The sequence below is a fragment of the Gambusia affinis genome, linkage group LG02, assembly GCF_019740435.1.
Source record: "Gambusia affinis linkage group LG02, SWU_Gaff_1.0, whole genome shotgun sequence".
Taxonomy (NCBI): domain Eukaryota; kingdom Metazoa; phylum Chordata; class Actinopteri; order Cyprinodontiformes; family Poeciliidae; genus Gambusia; species Gambusia affinis.
In genome coordinates, this window is record NC_057869.1 from 24,752,413 (window position 1) to 24,772,551 (window position 20,139).

At 39.4% G+C, this 20,139-nt stretch overlaps 1 protein-coding gene across 2 annotated transcripts in view; it reads left to right on the top strand.

Moving 5' to 3' along the window:
• Nucleotides 1-20,139, top strand: part of LOC122847118 (A disintegrin and metalloproteinase with thrombospondin motifs 7) — a 126,698-nt gene that overhangs the window by 75,855 nt on the left and 30,704 nt on the right. For both annotated transcript variants that reach the window (XM_044144499.1, XM_044144489.1), the window contains exons 15-22: nt 376-496; nt 867-1,111; nt 3,746-3,887; nt 10,048-10,174; nt 13,956-14,169; nt 16,428-18,119; nt 18,412-18,564; nt 18,719-18,892. In XM_044144499.1, coding sequence (XP_044000434.1) covers nt 376-496; nt 867-1,111; nt 3,746-3,887; nt 10,048-10,174; nt 13,956-14,169; nt 16,428-18,119; nt 18,412-18,564; nt 18,719-18,892 — 2,868 coding nt within the window. The remainder of the gene's footprint in view (nt 1-375; nt 497-866; nt 1,112-3,745; nt 3,888-10,047; nt 10,175-13,955; nt 14,170-16,427; nt 18,120-18,411; nt 18,565-18,718; nt 18,893-20,139) is intronic.

A 20,139-nucleotide genomic window follows, 5' to 3' on the forward strand; every position in this document is an offset into this window, starting at 1 on the left:
ACCGCTGAGCGTCTCTCTCTGTTTTGTTAAATATCGTGCCTTTTTTTTAAATCATTTTTGCACCTGGTGGGAGCAGCAACTCTGCATGGAGGGAGATAAAAACAGCAAAGCAACACAGAAAAAAAAACAACCTAGAACTACACGTTCTCCTTTGTGTCTGCTCTCCTCTTGAACTCAACGCTCTCAATGACGCAGAATGAGCTGTTTTTGTGTTTTGTTTTGTTTTGGGGTTTTTTCATGTTCTAGGTAAAGTAAGTATAAATTGATCCTTTTCAAGAGCTTATCTCTCTAGAGACAAACTGTAAATGTTGCCTCCCACTCCCTTCAAGTCTGATAGGATGCCGTTTGACACCTCTTGGGCCTGTTTTGTTGCAGAGCATCGGCTGCGATTATGTGATTAACTCCAGCTCTGTCGAGGATCGCTGCGGCGTCTGCAACGGCAACGGCTCCACCTGCACAACCGTCAGGAGAACATTTGAAGAGAGGGAAGGTTTTGGTATGTTTCTCTACAGATTAGGATGCTTTGACACGCCATAAAAGGGTGAATTTGTACGATATGATTAAAAAGGAAAAGGCTTCTGTGGATTTTATTTGACTGATGAAGATTTTTTATTCTTCTTTTTATTTTACCCCTGATATGTTATTGGTCAGCATTGTTTTACAGTTGCAAATTTACAATTTATAAAAAAACAAAAAAGAAGGAAAAATAACTTCTGGAAATATGAACTTCTGCTTAAACTAAAACTCACACTATATATTTTATAAATTTTCTGAATTCCTACCCTTGCATGTTCATTTAATTTGTCCGTATTTGTTCCTGGGATGTCTTGGTGAATGTTTAATCTAACAGACGTGCTGCTGTTTAGGCTATGTAGACATTGGACTGATCCCGGAGGGAGCCTGGGACATCCTAATCGAAGAGGTCACTGAAGCTGGAAACTTCCTGGCGCTACGGAGTGACATCCCCAACAAGTATTTTCTGAATGGAGGCTGGACGATCCAGTGGAACGGGGAATACAAGGCGGCGGGAGCCGTGTTCACCTACGAGAGGACGGGGCAGCTGGAGAACCTGACGTCTCCTGGGCCCACGATGGAGCCGCTGTGGATCCAGGTAGGATTGTCCCTTAAAAGGCAACACCTCCCTTCATGTCAATGCTTAAAATCAGTGCACTGTTTGTTTAGAGCGCTGCAGGTCAATAGATAAAAGCAACAGATGGATTATTTTGTTTTTGCTCCTACAGTCAGGGAAAATGTTGTCAACCGAGACAGTGCTGAGGAGAAAGTAATGACCTTAGAGAAGCAATTGCTAATAGTCGTCAATCTGTAAACCGATTAAAGGTCAGAGTCAAACATTCTCGTATGTAACTGTGAAGAAGATCATTCTGGACAATAAAGAGCTCATAGAGGAGAACATGTATTTTCAGCTGCAAAGACTCAGCCTCCTCTGGGTGGAGGGTGTAGCAGCACGTGTTTCGTTTTCCAGGTTTGAACCGATGATCATGGACGGAAAAATCTGGGTGGATTAAGGAAAACTGGCCCAGATTTTCTGACCGATTAATTTGTACATTGCAAACTAAAATGGTGCAGAAGGAATGCAAAAGTTCAGCATTGAGGAATGTCTGAAAGCCTTAATAAAGTGAAGGGAAGAAGAGTGAGCCAAGACTTCTTCATAGCAAAATTAAGGAACTGATTAAATCATACCACAAGAAAAACAACTTAGATTTACGTCTTTCTTCTTCCTGTGACAGTTCTCTCCAACTTGGAGTGAGCGGCGCACTAAAGTTTGGCTGAAAACTTACCGAGGGCAGCAAAAAAAAAACCAGCAGATTAAATCATCTCCATGTTTTTCAGCTGCAAAGCCCTCGGCAAGTTAGAATTGCTTCTTGCAAAACACTTTGAGCTTCCTCGACTATTTTGCACGCGCTGCTCTTTTGAGGTGGTGTATCAGTCCGTTTAATGTGGAGGGGTGTGGCAAAACCTCCAACCCTTTTTCTTGATGCCGTTTGTTGTGAATTTGGAGGGGATTTTTTTTTTCTCCCCCATTTTCTTAAAGAAGCTATTCTATTTTCATATTTGGTATCAGATGGAGGGAAAATGTGTTTCCTTGTATCTAATTGATTCCTTTATTACATCTAGCATGTTGGAGTTTTCTATTCCACCAACAAAAGCACAATTCATGACTAAACTACCATTCGCCGCCTTCATTCAGAGCTGATTCTCCCAGTTTTCTCACTTTCAAATGTAAATGCTGAGTTCAAATCTATTTCGGATGCAGAGACAGGGAACCAGTCCATGAAAGGTTTTGACAAGATGCATCACGTAAAAGTTAAGAATTGGTTTGTATTCACAGAGTTCTCTCTGAGTACTCTGACTTCCTCCTACAGTTGAGAAACATGATTGTTAAATTATTTGGATTTGTGGACGGACGTTTCTGATTCACACAAATCACTCGGCTGATCATGTACAGAAACTCCTGCGCTTCACTTCTGCAGCTCATCGGTCCACAGAATCGGTTTCTTGAGTTCCAACCTCGCTGCCATCATGACGGGACCAAAGACCTGGCAACGCAAATAAACACAAGTCGGGAAGTTTCTGGGATGTTGCCTTAAAGCTTTAGAGAAGATAAAAGCTGATGGAGTAATCAGTTGGCAGTGGTCTAATGGAGAGAGGATGATCATGAAAAGCTACACCAGAGGAAGTTGTTATTGATCTGAATGTTATGAACACAGTTGGCAATATGTTGTACTTTGATAATGCCTCATAAAGTATCCAACAATGTCTTCCCTCTGCTTTAAAGTGTGCAAACTTATCAATTCAGCAGCAAATCACATATTTGCCTTGTGATAGAAGTATTTTAATTGAATTTCTGGCACAAGGTAATATGTTTGTATATAAATGACTGTGAAACAGTCTGCATTATGGAATTCAAATGAGTTGAACCTGATAATTTAATTGAAAATATTATCCCATTTTCTGCATTTCTGCTTACTGCCAAATTGTTTTTGTTTTTGTTTGGGTTTTTTTTACTTTAACTTTTTGCTCAATTGTTCATATTCCGATGAGGGAATACAAAAGTTTTCAAACACATTCACTTCACAAAATCTTCAGTGTTCTTTTCTTTTCCGTCCGTTTGCAGTCAATCAGGTTTTATTTACCTCTTGTTTTAATTTTCTGGACCTGGAATTAACTCGGTTCTCTTTACTGTAATTTAGCTTAAGTCGAAAAGAAATATGTCCTTGAAAATGTTTTGCAGGTTTGTTGTTGATGGATAACCATTGAAGCGATCATAGTGCTTCAACTGTTATTTTTTCTGTTTTCACTTATTGATCAGTACCAGGAAACCAAAAGTAATAACTTTTTAAAATCATACCTGGAAGTGACAGTTGTTTGCTACCTCCAGCTATCCTTGTTTAAATTGACAGCAAAGGTTGGTGAGATAAAGAATGGGGTTACAACAGCAGCTGAACAGAAAAACTGGTGGAAACGCATTTCTTACTCCTTTTATTACTTTTATTTTGTGCTCTAAAAGTTCTTGGAAAATGAGCCGCATCCGAACTTCTAGGTTAAGATTATTAGAAGAACTCGAATATCTCTAGTTTCCTAACTCAGATCTGTGTGTTTTAAGGCGCAGCATCTCTGTTTCATTTTGGTTTTGTGTCATTTACTTTTCCTCAGTTCTGTGCTGCTTAGAATAGTTGGTTACACCAACAGCAGACTTTTGTAACGATTCCGCCTCGTGTCCCAGCTTCTGTTCCAGGAGACCAATCCTGGAGTGCGATATGAGTACACAGTCAGTCAAAGTGTTTCAGAGGATGGCGACAGTCCCGGGCGTGTTTACTTCTGGAAATACGGATCGTGGACTGAGTGCAGTGTTACCTGTGGAAGAGGTAAGATTAGGTTTAGCCTCAGACTTTAAAAGCTAGATTAAAAAAGAGAGGAGGAGATTACCTGCAGGTGTTTTTTGGGGGGGGGGTTTCCATATGTGACTCATTCTCAAGAATTTAGAACAAAAAAACTTGTGCTGCATTTGAAATTATGTTGTTTTTTTGGGGGGGGGGGTTTCACAAACCTAACCGCTGCATGCTGCGACTACGGCAACTTTAAGTATGGACCTATTACAGCTACGTGCGCTACAGGTGGCGAGTGGTGTGTGAAAACGAACATCTGAGGGCCGCCTTTGATCCGCTGGCTGCAACATGTCAGGTATCAAAGTGTCGGGCAGAAATCCACACAGATTGCTCCAGAAATTGCTTTCATGCAGACTAGAAAACGCAGGAGAAAATGTGTCCTGGTGACCCTTCAGCTTCAAAGCAGCTTACTCTCTGATGCTCTGATGAAGGGCTGGAAATTCCTTCTATAAAAATGCTCCCCTCATCAGCTGTGTTGCTGATGGTGGTTGCAGAGTGCAGTCTAATCTGCTCCAGCACTATCTCCCTGTGCGCAGAGCCACTTGTTAGAAGTCTAACAGGAGACTCTTTTGACCACATCAGCTCCTCCACTTGGTGCTGCTGACGACTTGATCACCGATCCGCCTTTGTGCTGAGGTATTAATGTCTCGTGTAATATTCACCTGCTGTTGCACGCGGCCTGATTACATCCTGTGCCGATATTCTCATGAACCTTAAAAGAAAAAGAAAAAAAGAGTAGCCTTTTTCTCACATCACACTAAAGCAGGAGCTTTACGTCATCAAACCTGCGTCACCAGCTGCATCATTTTACTCTGTTTACTGCAGAGTTTTTCAAAGACCTAAATAGAGAGAAGCATGTTCATTTGGGCCCTTGTTTGTATTTTTTTCTTTTTGTACATCCCAGAAATAAATATTAGAAGCTACTGGCCTAATTCTGCTATAAGGTGGAGACATGAAGAAGAGTTGCTTGTGTCGTTGAGCAGATAAGTCTTCTCACCAAGTGCCTTTGGCTGTTTGGAGATTTAGTTTGATCCTCACAAGGGTGCGGTAACTTTGCAGTAGCATCTATTGAAAACTTTCATAAAACCCCTTAAAATTTTTTTTTTTTTTTAAGTATTTTTTCCATATTTTCCCAGACTACTCCTGTACATTCGTTCTCGGTTTTCTCCATTTATTTTATTTAAATCTGGATATAAACGAATGATGATGACTCATTTCTGATTCCGACTAGTGTTTAATCATCTCATTGTGAAACAACCTCTGCAGAAAGGTGAAAGGCGAGCGACTGCCTGAGATTGTAGATGATCTAAGACGAAGCAGAGTCACATTTGATTAAAGTGCTTCTCCAATTTTAAAATATCTTGTATTTCAAACCATTCTACGTACATAGTAAGTAATTGTGGAGTGTTTGAGATGTTTGTGGCTTGTTTTTATTTCTTTGTTGTTGTCTTGTAGCCTACAGAACAATCTTATTCCTGCAGGTTTTTTAAGTCATTTTGACAATTTATGATTCAAGAGGCTATACATTTTTTGTATTATATAATTCTTCAGATCAGGGATAGATGTATTTACATTTCTTACTTGAATCCTTCCCAGTCTGAATTTTCCTTTAAATGTTTTAAATGCACTCTGTGAAATAAGCCTCAAATAAGTGAGTTTTCCATAAAGAAATCTTAATCCAGAGAAGAATCCATTCTCTGTAGATTCATACAGGCTTTATGAATCAAAAGTATCCATACCCCTTAAAGTTGTCCATATGTTGTCACATTACACCCACAAACATGCATATATTTTATTTGACATTAATGTGAAAGACCAACACAAGGTGATATCCAGTTGTGAAGTGGAAAGAAAACAACATATGACTCAAAAGATGATTTGCGAAGATGAAAAGTGCGGTGCTTTCTCTTTTTCTTTTTCAAACCTCCCTTGCTAGATGGACATGAAATCTTGTCCAAATGACACGTTTTCCTCCTGGAAGACGCAGCAGTAAAAAAAAAAAACAAAGTACTTTGAAGCAGTGAAATCTAATCTGTTTGGTGACTCTGACTTTCAGAGGATTTTTCAAGGACCCCCGTCCAGCTTGACCAGTTCAGCCGTGGCAAATCTGATTGGGCCCGTGCTCACTAAGACAGCAAGCTGTCCGCATTGTGAGGGAGTCCTTGATTTGTTTTTACTTTGATGCATTCACCCTACTTGCTCCTAAAATAAATAAAAAGGCCTTTTCCAGTCAGTATTTGTAACATGTCCCCCTCTGCACCTTGGGGGGATTCTCTGTTTAATCCAGCAGCACAGAAATAGATATTGAGTTGCCTCTGAATAGGAGCAGCTCATAACCATATTTTAGATAATTACGCCCCATCTTAGCTGCAACCATCAGATCTTTTTTTTTATATATGTGGGACTTGATTTTAAACCTTAATTAAACCATGATTATAATTAGATGCGGTTATGTAACCAGTTTTATAGCATTTAGTTTTCCATAATGCTTCCCATCATGTTCTCATTCATTTTGTGTCTCTTTACATTTTTGGTAAAATATGCATTCCAGTGCACATAAGTAAAATCAATGCATTTTGTGTGTGCTTTCATGAAGTCAGTTTAATGAATTCATTTCCTGTCTGTTGTAGACATAGTGCACTAATTTTATTTCTGCCGTTAACATTCAAATATGTCTTAGAGGCATTAACCTCAGAAGTATTGAAATTATTAATAAATAATTCATAAATTATAAATTAATAATTAATAAAAAAAATTAAAAATACAGAACAAAATGTTTCATAATGCCTTTTTGAAAACAAACAGGCCTTCGAAGACTTCAGTGAAAAGCAGCAACGATGAGTACCACATGCATGAATGCCACTTGAATAAACAGCAAGACAGTAGGATTTTCTATCACATAAACAACAACATACCTTAGTACTTTCTTTTAGATCAGTTTTTTACTTTTTGTTTCCTCTGTTAGTACAAATATCACCCAACTTCCACAGATTTAGGAAATCAGTGGCTAATCTCTTCAAGCAAAGTCCTTGCATATTTAGCCATGAAAAGTAGTTTTTTTTGTTTTTTTTACAATTGTTTTTCATATGACTGAGGGGATCGACTTCAGCTGGGAACTAAATTTGCGTCAGTGTTCATTTTTTCCACAGACATGCAGATGTTTATATATAGACTTTAAGTAGTATGTTCTTGCAATCACAGTTATTGTCTGTATATTACTGTTGTGCCGTTTAACCCTGCGAGTAAAACATGAACTGAAAGTAAGAAAAAAAAAATTATATATATATATATATATATATATATATATATATATATATATATATATAAACAAAATATGATTGTCTTGTTTCAGGTTTACCTCCTGTGGTGATTTAGACTGTTTTTTATTTTTTTTATTTTCTCAATCCTTTAAAACTAAAAGAGAGGGTCTGTTGTTTATAAGCTATCACTCTATGCAAGAATCAGTCTTTCTCCTCAGCAGCCTCCTCATAATCAGTCATGAAAGTCTTGTGCTGATTGAAATTGCTCATGTAGGCGGTTTATGAGAGGCTCACTAAATATTTGGAGGTTGAAGGGGTGAAGTGTTTTGCAGCAAATGGTGTAAATTTTTTGTTAAACTCTTATATTAAAATAGTTGTTTGGGAAATTGGTACATTAGTGATACAGAGGGGAGCCTGCACTTATCCGCGCGTCAGTGTGCGACAAAGAATGTTTAAATACATGAGTTTGCATCCAACCAGATTTGTTCTCTTAAAACAAATTATAATAACCATATTTTCTTTCTCTGGACTTCTTTTTTTTCATAGAGAGAAAAATGGTGGTTGTTTCTCAGTGGTGGCAAAAAAAACTGACTGTACCCTCACGCAAAATGAATTTAATGTATTTCTGAATAAACATTTCCCCAAGAAGATCTTCCAGTTGTTTTGTTTTCCTTTCTCTTTCTCTGTCTGGCTTTCAGTCTAACCTGGTCCTATTGACATTTTGGGAGTTGCTGTTTGTAAATTAGCTATCAGACTTGCACTCTGGCCTGGAGAAGGATCAGAACGGGGGGTTGTTAGTTGTTTCCTGCTCCTGCAGAGTGAAATCTCCTGCACATTTCCTCTCACCCTCTGGAGGGTGAGAGGAAATGTGCATGGAGTTGGAGATAAACCTGTCAGAGCTTAAGGAGAGGTGTCCTTAGATGTACTGCTGTGTGTAATATAGTTCATAGTTGGCTCTCTAAAAGGGGGCTAGTTACTGAAATGTGTTTCTGGCCAGCCTATCATTTGTTTGGTATGTATTATTATGTTTTGTCTTTTCTTTTTTTTTCTTCTCAGCAAACCAGTGTTTTCTGCAAACAGCTCTAATGCAGGAAATGCCAGGCTAAATTACTTGAAAATAATTAAGTCATTTCTGTACACAAGGGGGGGGAAAATACATTAACAAAACTGTGACATTGTCCACAAAACTGAATTAAGATTGTTTTTCATAATAATAATAATGCTTTGAAATGTATTTTTATTAACTGAAGCAATGTTTTTTTTAATTTGTAAAATGTCACAGCTCCTGCTTTAGCTTAAAAAGAAAAGCATTTATACTTTAAGAAAAATGTTAGTTTTTTTATTTATTGTTATTTAGAGGGTATGTGCATTACATTTAGATTTGAAAATCTAAAAAAAATGTGCTATCACCACTGCCACAATGTAAATGTAGGATATTTTCATAACTTTTTTTTTTAAGCATTTCCCCAACATGTCTTAGTCTTTTTCAAAAATGTGAGCATATTGGAAATATCTGCTGATGCTGGGCAGTGCCTGTCTGTTTGATGCGTATGAAGAAAAATGTTTGTATCTTGAATTAAACATAAAATAATACTTTTCCTTTTCATAGTAGTTATAGGCCAAGTTACTTTGTATGATCTTAACCTAATTTACTCCCTTCTGTGACAGATTAACACTTGCAGCTGTACGGTGTACATGAGGACATCCTCAGCTCTCAGGAAAACATCCTCGGATGTCAGACCATAAAAAAAAAAACATCTGAGCTCTGACTAAATGGTATCAGAATAAAAAGTCTTAGCAAAAACGGCTTTAGACGAAAAGTCTTGGAAAGAAATGTCAGCTAGGTTTCACAGATCTCACCCGTTGCTGGTCATTCTACCTCTATTTGACAACTTGCTCTGGACTGTAAGCCAGGTACTATTTAGACTCTCAAGGAGACTCAGTGGTGTTGTTTTACAAACTTTTTGTCTTTGAGTACCTCCTTTAAATTTATGAACCGTGCACTCAAATAATTGAACGTCCTCAAATTATCTAGAATTGCATATGGTTAGCGGGGTTAAGTAGCAGCATGAATTCAGTAGTAAAGAATAATCAAATCATAAAACAGAATTGATCTAATCAACCTAACTCTCTCTAAATGATACTTGGAAACTCTAAACGGAGGCTTTGGAGAGCAAATGATCCTTCATACAAAATCTGGAAAGGCTCAGTGGCAACTGATGACTTTGCAAATTTCTTGGATGGAAGAGAATCTGGGAATGCAAGATGTCAGTGACACATAGGGCAGATTAAATTACTCCAGTGACAGGCTTCACAATTAAATAACCGAAACAGGAAATGCATGACCTGGACCTTGTGGGGAAGGTTCTTCTAAAAGCTTAATGAATAATTCAAAATCATTGTTTGCCACAGGCTGCCTTCAGCATTCACCAACTTGATGGCAGTAGAAATTTTCATTTCTATTTGCTTTCCGAGCAGGAGCGTAAAAAGCACCAACCAGAGGGCATGAAGGATTCTCTCACCATAGGCAGCAATGGTTTCCTCCTTGGAGTAATTGATGATGTCTTTCCTTCCTGCCACTGTGCTAACACACGTCTCTACACTGCAGACCAGCTTGCTGCCAAAACCCGAGATACTTACTCGTCGCTTTAACTGGAAGTACTTGCCATTCTCCCCCCTTAGCCATATAATGGCATATGGTAGCAGCAGTGTCTGATTTAGTGGGGTTTTTTTTTTTTTTTTACTTTCTTTTTCTGCCAGTACTGCTATGGGAATCTCTTTTTCCCATGGCTGTAACTTAAAAGCATACTGCTGTTGCTCCGTGTCACGGCCCAGTCAGAAAAGTTTTTTTTTTCGTTCTGCTCCCACTTGTTTTCCAGGTGTGCAGAGGCAGATTGTTTTCTGTGTGGAAAAGACGACCGGGATAGCTGAGGAGCATCTCTGTGACCCCTCCATTCGGCTTGATGGCAACCAAACCAGCTGTCGCAGAGATCCGTGCCCGGCCATGTGAGTCGGCCATCCAGGCATGCTGTAACTTACGACACACTGCGCTTTCTCAGACAAACGGGGCACGTTTTGTTTCCTGCTGCATTTTCCATGCTTCTATAGTTTTACCCTGAAAATAAGAAAAAGCCTGAATCTGTATTAATATGGCGTTAATGGCGAAATGTAAATCATTCTATCGCTTTGGCTTTTGAAGTAGGATTATAAGTATTTTGATTGTATGCCATCCTGAGGAGAATCCGTTTCAGATTATCCATCCCTCATTCATTTCCTTCCTGACTTCTGCATGTAACACAACTTGTTTTACATCTACATGGCAGCCCAACTACAAATTATATTATGTGATATGATGTCTTGCCAGACAAGAGCACCTTACTCATACTGTAAAAAAGAAGTAATACTTGAGGTACTATATTTAGTTTTTTAAAAAATATATATATGTACAACTTTCATCCTAGCTCCATAAAGATTCCCTGATCTCAGAGGATAAGTACTTTCTTTCATTTTTGTCTGTTTATTTTTAGAAAGCATGATCTGGTTTTAGTAAGGTGAGGAGAAAATGACATGCAGTTACCCTGAAAAGTTTCTGGAAAATACTTTCACAATCTGACACTATGTTTAATGATATATAAAATTTCATTAAACATAATGAAATGTTGTTTATAACACTCAGCTGGTTGTTATAGGGGTTTAAAAACACTTTACATGGAGGGTTTACATGCTTTGATGGAGCAAACACAAACATTATTTCTCACTGATGGTCAATGCGAAAAGACTTTCCCACTCGCTCAGATTAGAGGAAATGTTTAAATCAGCTTATGACTCTGTTAACATCAGATTCTGAAACTGAAGGTTTTCTGTAGCATTTGTCCACGTTTACGTGAAACCAGCCCTGGTTATTTCTGAAAGCATATCATTCCACCATCAATGTAGGTTTTCTTACTTCATAATGGACCATACAACTCAAGATCAGAGAACATGTTTTTCTTTTCTTCTTTTTTACTTCCACACACTGTTTGGTACCAAAGTGTAGCTTGTTAACTTTGGTAGACTCAGAAAAGAAACTCCATTTTCTCTCGAAACATAAAGTAGCTCTGAACTGAAATCCCCTTTGCTTTCACTGCGGACATGATTGTGTAGGTCTCGTCTTAACCTTTTGGAGATTAAATGTGTTTTTATTTGATTTTAAACCTTATGTAAATTGGGGTATGATTTGCCTCTTACTCCCTGTCATCAGTATTTTTTAAGCCGCTTCCATTTCTAGCTCCTGTTACCTGTTCATTTTTAGTCTCTACGTATTCGCACTCACTAATTGTCCCCATTTCACTCATTTCTCTGTTTTCTTTCTCTCTCTCTCTCTCTCTCTCTCTCTCTCTCTCATGTCTTGTTTATGAAGTTCATCATAAGTTTGAGTTCAGTTTTTGTTTTTTACATCTGAGGATCCCAGGCAGGAGTGACGCATCTCACCTGCTTCACTTCTCAGCTAACTAGAGCACGGATAATGACATCGAGGGCTTCTCACACATTAAGTGTTGCAATTGAAACCAAAGAAAGAGCGATTGTAGCATTTATTTAGAAGGTCAAATTACCTTCCAAAGATTATTACCCTTGTGATTACCTGTTGAAGTCTGCACTCAAGAAACTCGGCTTTTTATCTGTGTTTTGCAGTTAGTTTGATTTTTCTGCCGTTGACAACGTTTCAAGATCAATACGATTCCTGAGAGAAATATACAATCTGTATTCTTACAGAATGTTCTCTGAGTTGTCATAAATAATAAATTATATTCTTTTACAGGCAAGGCAGAGGAGAACATTAGAGAGTCATTCTGTGTAAAGAGAAATGAATGATGGAATCACCACTGTTATCGGTGAATGACAAAAAACATGCCTAAAAAAATTCTATCTGTATGCTGAAACAAATTAAAAGATTGTAGAAGTCATTCAAGAAAATGAATCTAGAGAATTGAGTAAAAGATGTTGATCGTTCTTGGCTGGCTGCTTTTTAAGTTGGCACCAAATACCCCCAAAATGTTTAGATTTTAAAATGTGCAATAAAGACGTCAACACAGCCTGGCAGTAAGTTCTTTGAAGTAGAAAATGTACACAGATGTTGAAGAGAAATTGGAAGAAATAAAATTGAAAATGATCAGAAATGAAACAAAAATAAAAATTTATATATATATTTGAAAAATCAAGCTAAAACAATCTTCAGTGTCCTGAAGGGAGGCAGACATAGAGATTGTTGATGATTTTGTGACTCTTGACTCTGAGATTGCCCCTGAAATCATGTGGGAACATTAATTTGTTGCCATGGCAGTGATGCATAAAAATTTGACAAGCACATTTTCATCATTGCTGATGACATGCAGCTGTGTTTCAGCTAGAGGAGCGGGGCAGATGGCAGCAATTACCCATGTTGGAAAGGACACAGACGGACTTTAAAGTTTCTGAGACTTTTCTCATTCCCGCAGTCAGTAACAGCTGTGTTGATAGGGAAGTGTTTCTTCAGGCTGAACTAAAGATTTTGAACCTTTTATTGAGGGAAAGCAAATGAACTTAATGACATTCCTACCAAAGAGTCTGGATCTGGTGGAAACCTTCCCAGTTGATTGGCCAAAAGTTTTTTCTGTCACCGCCAACACGACAGAGCTGGAACTGGCATTGTTTTCTGTTCATATCCATGCCTTAAGTATTATTAGAAAAGCTATGGGTGCACTACTAAGTACTTCCTTCGGTTCATGTGTCCATATTCATTCTTTCACTTATTAAATTATTCATTTATAGATTTGCTTGGAACAGAAATAAACAGCCGACTTAGTGAGGATTTCATATTTTTACCCAAGAGTTATGTGGCTGAAATAGATTAGCTCTTCATTTCCCTTTACTTTAGTGTGTTTACCAAAGTTACAGCTCTCAGTTTGAAGACATTTCGTGTTTTTATACGTTCCGTCAATTGCAAGTATAACATTAAGCCATTATTTATTTGTTTTTGATGCTAACCCAACCCATATTATTTGCCAACCCATTCTCACTCCCTACTCGTCATATATTGACGCATGTGAAGGTCCCTCAGCGTTACATGTTGACGCGTGGGGTACCCCCTTTGCGCCAGTAATTAACACAAGGGGTTCAACCCTAAGCCTAACCGTAACCTTTACCCTAAACCTAACCAAATCGTGGGTTTTGCATGCTTAGGGAGCAGTTGAGAGAACCCTTTGCGTCAATAATTGAAGGAAAACATGTGACGTTGAGGGAACCTTCCCAAATCATCAATTATTGATGCGAAGGGGGTACCTGATGTGTAAACGTGTGACGCATGTTTAGAAGTCATCCCAAGTCGTCAATATATGACGAGTAGGGAGTGAGAATGTGTTGCATTTTCTTACTCTTTTGACACCTGCATGAAAATATGGAAGAGAAAACCTTTAAGAGGTCCTCCTCTCTTTCACTGCCATTTATTGCAGTGAAAATCCTTTTTATTTATTTTTTCCTCTTTTACCATTTCAGTTCACCACAATGTGGAGAAAGATATGTGTTCATCATCTGGGCAAAAGCCTCCTTCCTTGAACAAAATTTGAATCCTTTTCTTTGAGCAGCTTTTCTTTTACCCTTTGCCTGACACATTATGAACATTTTCTGTGGGGAACAATGAAAGCGACTCACAGAACCTTTCACTGCACTGCCGAATTGGCGGGTTCACATTAGGACCACGGCAAGGCACAGTCATTTTCATCCCGGATTGATTATTTGGAAATCGTTGCTTTTGTTTGTGTCGTCTGTGCAGATGGTGGGTTGGAGATTGGCATAAGTGCTCAGCAAGCTGTGGTAGCCTGGGCCAGGCTAAAAGGACGGTTCTCTGTGTTCAAGCTGTCAGTGCGGAGGAGCAGGAAGCTCTGGATCCCAGTGACTGCAAGCACATCCCCAAACCTGAGTCCACGTCCGCCTGCAACACACACATCCCCTGCCCTGCTGACTGGAATGCTGGCAGCTGGTCAAAGGTCAGTTTTTACTGTCCGCAGGCAGACAGAAAGATGCAAAATTTGTTTCTTTGCTTGTGCATCACATTAATTCATATTTCTCTGTGCTTTCAAACATCAAACTTTTCAAAATGCCAGAGAAATGGCTCAGGTATTTCATTTCCCTCCTGTCAGGGATACAGATAACTCAAAGCTAAGCTGAGGGATTTTATCCAGGTCATAACCTCAGCCGTTTTGCTCTTTATTCCCAGATTCTCCATATCTGTGTTTCCTAATTGAATACAATTGTAAATGGCTTTAATCATATGTGACTATAACAAGTGATTAAAAGATGTGTTTATGGCATTTACAAATACATAAAACCTATATTCTACCACAACGTTAGGATAAACTGAAATATAATGAAAAATAATTCAAATATTTATTTCTTGATCTCCAGCACAAGTACCTTAAATGTTTAATTTGATTGAAACTGAACACTTGTTAACTCAACTAATTTGTAATCATTTGGAAATATGATTCATTTCTTATATCTTAGAAATATCTTATTCATTTGCAAGAATAAGATAATGTTATCTTACATTGAATAATGTGCAATAATTCATTGCACACTGAATGATTTTAAAACCATATTAGGCAACATCCTATTGCTAGAGCTGATTTATTACAGTTACATAACTGTTTCCTTACAGTAAAATAAATTAAATATGTACAAAACATCTTGAATGTGGTTATGGATTCCCAAATGTTCAAAACCTGCCCACATGCTGAACTATTTATTTATTCATTTTGTTTTTGCCTGCGGTTGTGAGTGAACTTTTGAATAAAATGTAAACATATTTTTAGTTCTAACAGGAGAATCTATAGGGAAAATACGTTAAACCGTCAACTTTTACAAGCAAAAAGACATTCTGCCTGTTAAAAAATATATTTTTTTGGTAGTCTAACAATCAGTGAGAGGAATACCTGCACTTTTGTTGGTTTTTTTTTTTTTTGTTTTTTTTTTGCTTGTAATTGTTTTTCTGAAAAGTTTGGGGCTCCTCCCAAATGTTTATTTTTATTTCTGGAAAAGCATAATAACCAGTATTTCATAATGTGATTTATTTGTTATCTTAAATAAAGTAATTAGACTAGGGGTGTCATAATTTTCTTGGTTAAAAGAATTAATTTGAATATTCCATTATAGCATTATACAGAAATAATTATTTGCAATGATATAAAAGCATGAATATGAAGCTCTTCTTTGCCCCTTGGGTCTATTTTTCTCTACTAAATATTGTATGGCAGTACGATATTACTTCATTACTTTAATTATCTAGAAGATTGCGATATGTTAAACAAACATTTTTATAATAACTTTAAATTTTGATAACAGTTAATAAACTGTAATCAAATAACTGAATAACTGAATGTTTTCTGGCCCGATTAAAGAACGGCACGTATTACGTAAAACTGCTTAGATTCATTTAATATGAATATTATCCCATTATTATGACTGAAATAAAAAAAAGGAAAAATATGGATGTCTATAGATCTATATAGATCTTGTCTGTCTATTGTCCTGCAGTGAGTCCCAGGTTGGCTGCACAGTGGCGCAGTTGGTAGCACTGTTGCCTGGCAGCAAGAAGGTCCTGGGTTCGATTCCTGCCCCGGGGTCTTTCTGCATGGAGTTTGCATGTTCTCAGAGTGCATGCGTGGGTTCTCTCCGGGTTCTCTGACTTCCTCCCACAGTCCGAAAACATGATTGTTCGGTTAATTGGTCTCTCTAAATTCTCCCTAGGTGTGTGAGCGTGTGTGTGCATGGTTGTTTGTCCTGTCTGTCTCTGTGTTGCCCTGCGACAGACGTTCGCTGGGAATAGGCACCAGCACCCCTCTCGACCCCACTAGGGACAAGGGTGTTAGAAAATGGATGGACGGATGGGTCCCAGGTTTTTATCTCCAGGGTCAGTGAGTGAGAGGTGTTGTACAGCACAAGACACACGGCCATAAACTCGCATTTAAGGAGTGAATTTTGGAGAGACCAATTAATCTAGAAGTCATAGTTCTGGAGTGTATGTTGGAGTACCCAGCGAGAACCCATGAGAAGAATACGCAAGTTTCTTGCAGAAAGATGCCAGGCTGGAATTCAAACCCAGGGCTTCTTGCTGCTTGGCAATAGTGCAACCCATTTATCCACCATTTAGCCTATTTTGGTTCCACAGTGTTATTTTGAATCGCAGTTTGAATTTGCACATGTAAATGCTCGTAATTGCCATATGTCTTGTGTTTCTTGCTTGCAGTGCTCGGTCTCCTGTGGTCCTGGACTGCGCCACCGCAATGTCACCTGCTCAAGAAACACCGCGGCTGATTGTGATCCTCTAAACAAACCGTCATCTGTCACGGGCTGCCAGGTTCAGGACTGTCTCCAGGTTTTGGGTAATTTTGGAGACATCGAATGGTCCGGCAGTGGCTGGTCGAGCAAAGAAGTGCTGAATGAAATAAATACCATACCTGAAGCCAAGCCTCCCCCAAAGTTCAGCATCACCAAAGGTCAGCCGAGGAGTCAGAACGACCATAAGTATGCGGTTGAGGATGATTTTCACTACCACAACAACATTGAGAATAACCGCTTCATTGACGACAACGAGCCCTCTCATGAAACCAGTGTTCACATTGATGATTTTTACTACGATTACAACTTTATCAACTTTCATGAAGACTTATCGAATGAACTTGGGCGCTTCGGGGAGGAGCAGGAGGACAACTCTCCACAGGAAGCCAAGCCAACCCACAGCATGACAGCAAATGCCTGGACAGAGATTCCACAAGCTCCCACCGCTACTTCTCCAGCTGTGACAATCACAGAGCTCCACCTCTTGCAAAGTCAAGAGCCACAAAGCACAAAAACAGATGACACACAGGCGAAGTCTGAGGAGGTAAATCAAGATGAAATAAATGACTTCCTTTACGAAGATCACTTCCTTCCTGTGTCTGCCACCCGACCGTCGCCGCCTTCCAAGAACTCGCATACACGAGCGGGAAAAAAAGGCAAAAGTCTGTGGCCTGGAGGCGCCAGCACAATGCAGAGTCTGGTTTTCAGCACAAAGCAACCTGCGGAGGATGAAACATGGGGTCAATCTGGAGAGGAGGTGGAAAATAACGGCACCGCTTTCAGTGAAGAGGAAAATCACTTAAACCGTCTCGCCGTGAGTCCAACACACAGCGCTCCTGCTGCCAGACATCAAACCACTGCTGTTGCTACAAAATCGAACGCTCGAGAGGAGGCCGAGTTCTACATCTCTGCAGATAAAAACGCAGGGAGTTCAGAACCTTTAGGCTTTCCGTTGCCAGAGAAGGCAACTCATGCTGTGACTGAACTAGACAGTAATGTATCAGAAATACCTCAAACAGCCAGTCAGGACACAGCTACACCAGATGCTTTCACAATAAAGGACTGGATGCTGAATCAGAATAATGTTGCCACGAGTGATGATGGCTGGTGGGACCAGCTGGGCACACGGTCACCTCTTCCCTCTCATGAACCCTTTCCTCCTGCCATTCCTCTCCTTCTAATCTCAGGTACACAAAGCACATCTGACGACTCCATATCTGTAACTGAAACAGAAGTCAGGTCGGATAAAAATCTTCAGGGAGCTACAAATATTCCTCCAGATGTAAAACAGATACCTCTACACTCCGAGACAACTGGAACAGACCCCACATTCCAGCCTCCTTCGTTTCGTTTTTCCGATTTTGACCACAATGAAATATCCGTTCCCTCAGTGACGCAGGGCCACGGCAACAGTCACCCTGACCCTTCATACCGGTCGATGATCACATCGGCCGTTCCTAAATTCAGCTCAGCTCCTCCCCAGCGCACAAAATCGACTATGCCCAGATCTCTGCCAACCCATCCGCCGGGCCTGTGGCTGCATCCAGTCCAAATGTCAGACAGCGGGCCCGCCTTCTGGGTTACTGGTAACTGGAGCACCGTGCGTATTTTTGACTTATTTTCCACATTCTACCTGTTTTAATCGTGCAGTAATGACAATTAAAACATCAAATGTTTGATGTATAAATAGACCAATACGACATACAGTTTTTAACCTTCATCCTCAAACATATTTCTTTTGCTTTTTGGTGTGGTTAATGTTTCTAACCCCTTAAATCTCAAAGTGTAAAACCAGTGGAGTGTAGATGACAAACTGGGGAAATGTGATTTATGTCTCTCTGGTTTTAAGCTTTCAGACTTGTTCTCTCTTAAATGACTTTGTCTGTGGACAGTGCTCCACCAGCTGTGGTCTGGGTGCCGTCTGGAGGACCTTGGTTTGCAGTACGGGCTCAGAATCTGACTGCGATCAGACCAAGAGGCCTGCGCCTGCCCGACAGTGCTACCTGAGGCCGTGCTCCACGTGGAAGGTCGGGGAGTGGAGTAGGGTGAGACGGCATGAAACTCCGCTGCATATGTTGGACTTTTCACTTCTGAACCATCACATTTTGGGTTTCACCAAACTAATTATTGTCGGGAAGGAAAAGTCGTCCTGCTTTCTCATGCCTCGTTGGTTTATGTGCTTCCCTTCTGACCCCGTAGTGCACCAAGAACTGTGAAGGTGGAATGAGATTCAGAGAGGTCCAGTGTTTTGACCTGAGAAACCAACGACCTCTTCGACCTTTCCACTGCCGGGCCATGTTCGCCAGGCCGTTAACACAAATGCCCTGCAACGTTCAGACATGCCTGGACTGGTACACTTCCTCCTGGGGCCAGGTGAGCTAAATAACGAGACTGTTTAGAGTTATGAAATGTAGTCATACTTCATTATTTGGTCGAATCTTTGGTAATCGAGTAGTTCATTTAAGGGAATCATATACTCATTTCTTCCTTTTTAAATGTTTTCAGGCTCATTGCTAGTGATGCTTGGTTTCCTTTCTGTGTTATAAATTGAGGAAAAAAATGAGCTGAAGGCAGCAGAAACATTGATATCTGATCTTGATGCATAGTTCAATGGCCACCTAAGACAAATGTAGTGACAGAAAAATACATAAATCTAATGTCATCTGAAAAAATGTATTTTTTTATGATAATATATGTAGAGGAAAGAAGTAATAAAAATTGATAAGAGCAGTATCTTGGAGACTGAAGTGATATTTTCTTCTTTGGTTCTGATAAGATGATTGAAATAAAAAATTGATTTAATTTAGATGTAAAAGAAAATAATAATAATTAAAAGAAAATGTTATATTTAGACAAAATATGACATGTTGTGAGAGCAGTCTGATAATTGGTGGAGAGCAGCATACTGTCCAAAAGTAAGATATTTCAAAGTACTCTGGTTCCTGGCATCGCGCTGCAGAAAAGTGTGGAAGCAAACCACAAGAGAAACACGGAGTTTCCATGAGCCGCTGCACCTGTCCTCAGCACAACGTCCTCGTTAGGGCTTTGACAGGAAACTCCTCAGACAGGAAAAGACCCGTCTGAGGTCCTTCACGTTTTTATTGTCGGAAGTGGTTGAGCCAGGCTCACTTTACATAATCAGTTCATGTTTCACTCGTGATGGATTATCAACAATAGATCGGCGATGACTGGGGCTCCACATGGCTCATTGTTGGAGCAGCTGCACCACATATAGCGGCTGTAGTATTATATTATAGTGAACAGAGGAGAACTATACTTTTTTTACTTTTTGGTGCCCAGTTTGCTTCCCGTCCCCGGGGCCATTTTCATGTCTTCTTCTTCTCTCTCTATCAGCCTTTTTGTCCTGTCCAGCTACCCCTCGAAAAAATGGTATCCATTTTAAACTCTATAAGTAGAGCTAAAGTTTGATTTTTCCCTCAACATGTTTGGGCCCTGAAGATTCACATGCAGGAAGATTTTGTTGCTGGAGTTTTTAAAAACACAATCGGCAGAAACAAAAGTATTTTTACCTGAGGACACAAAAATGGACCCTGGATGGTTTGGCTGCTGAGTTGCATCCTCTTCTCAGGTTTTATTTTTTTTTCTTGTGATCCCAGATT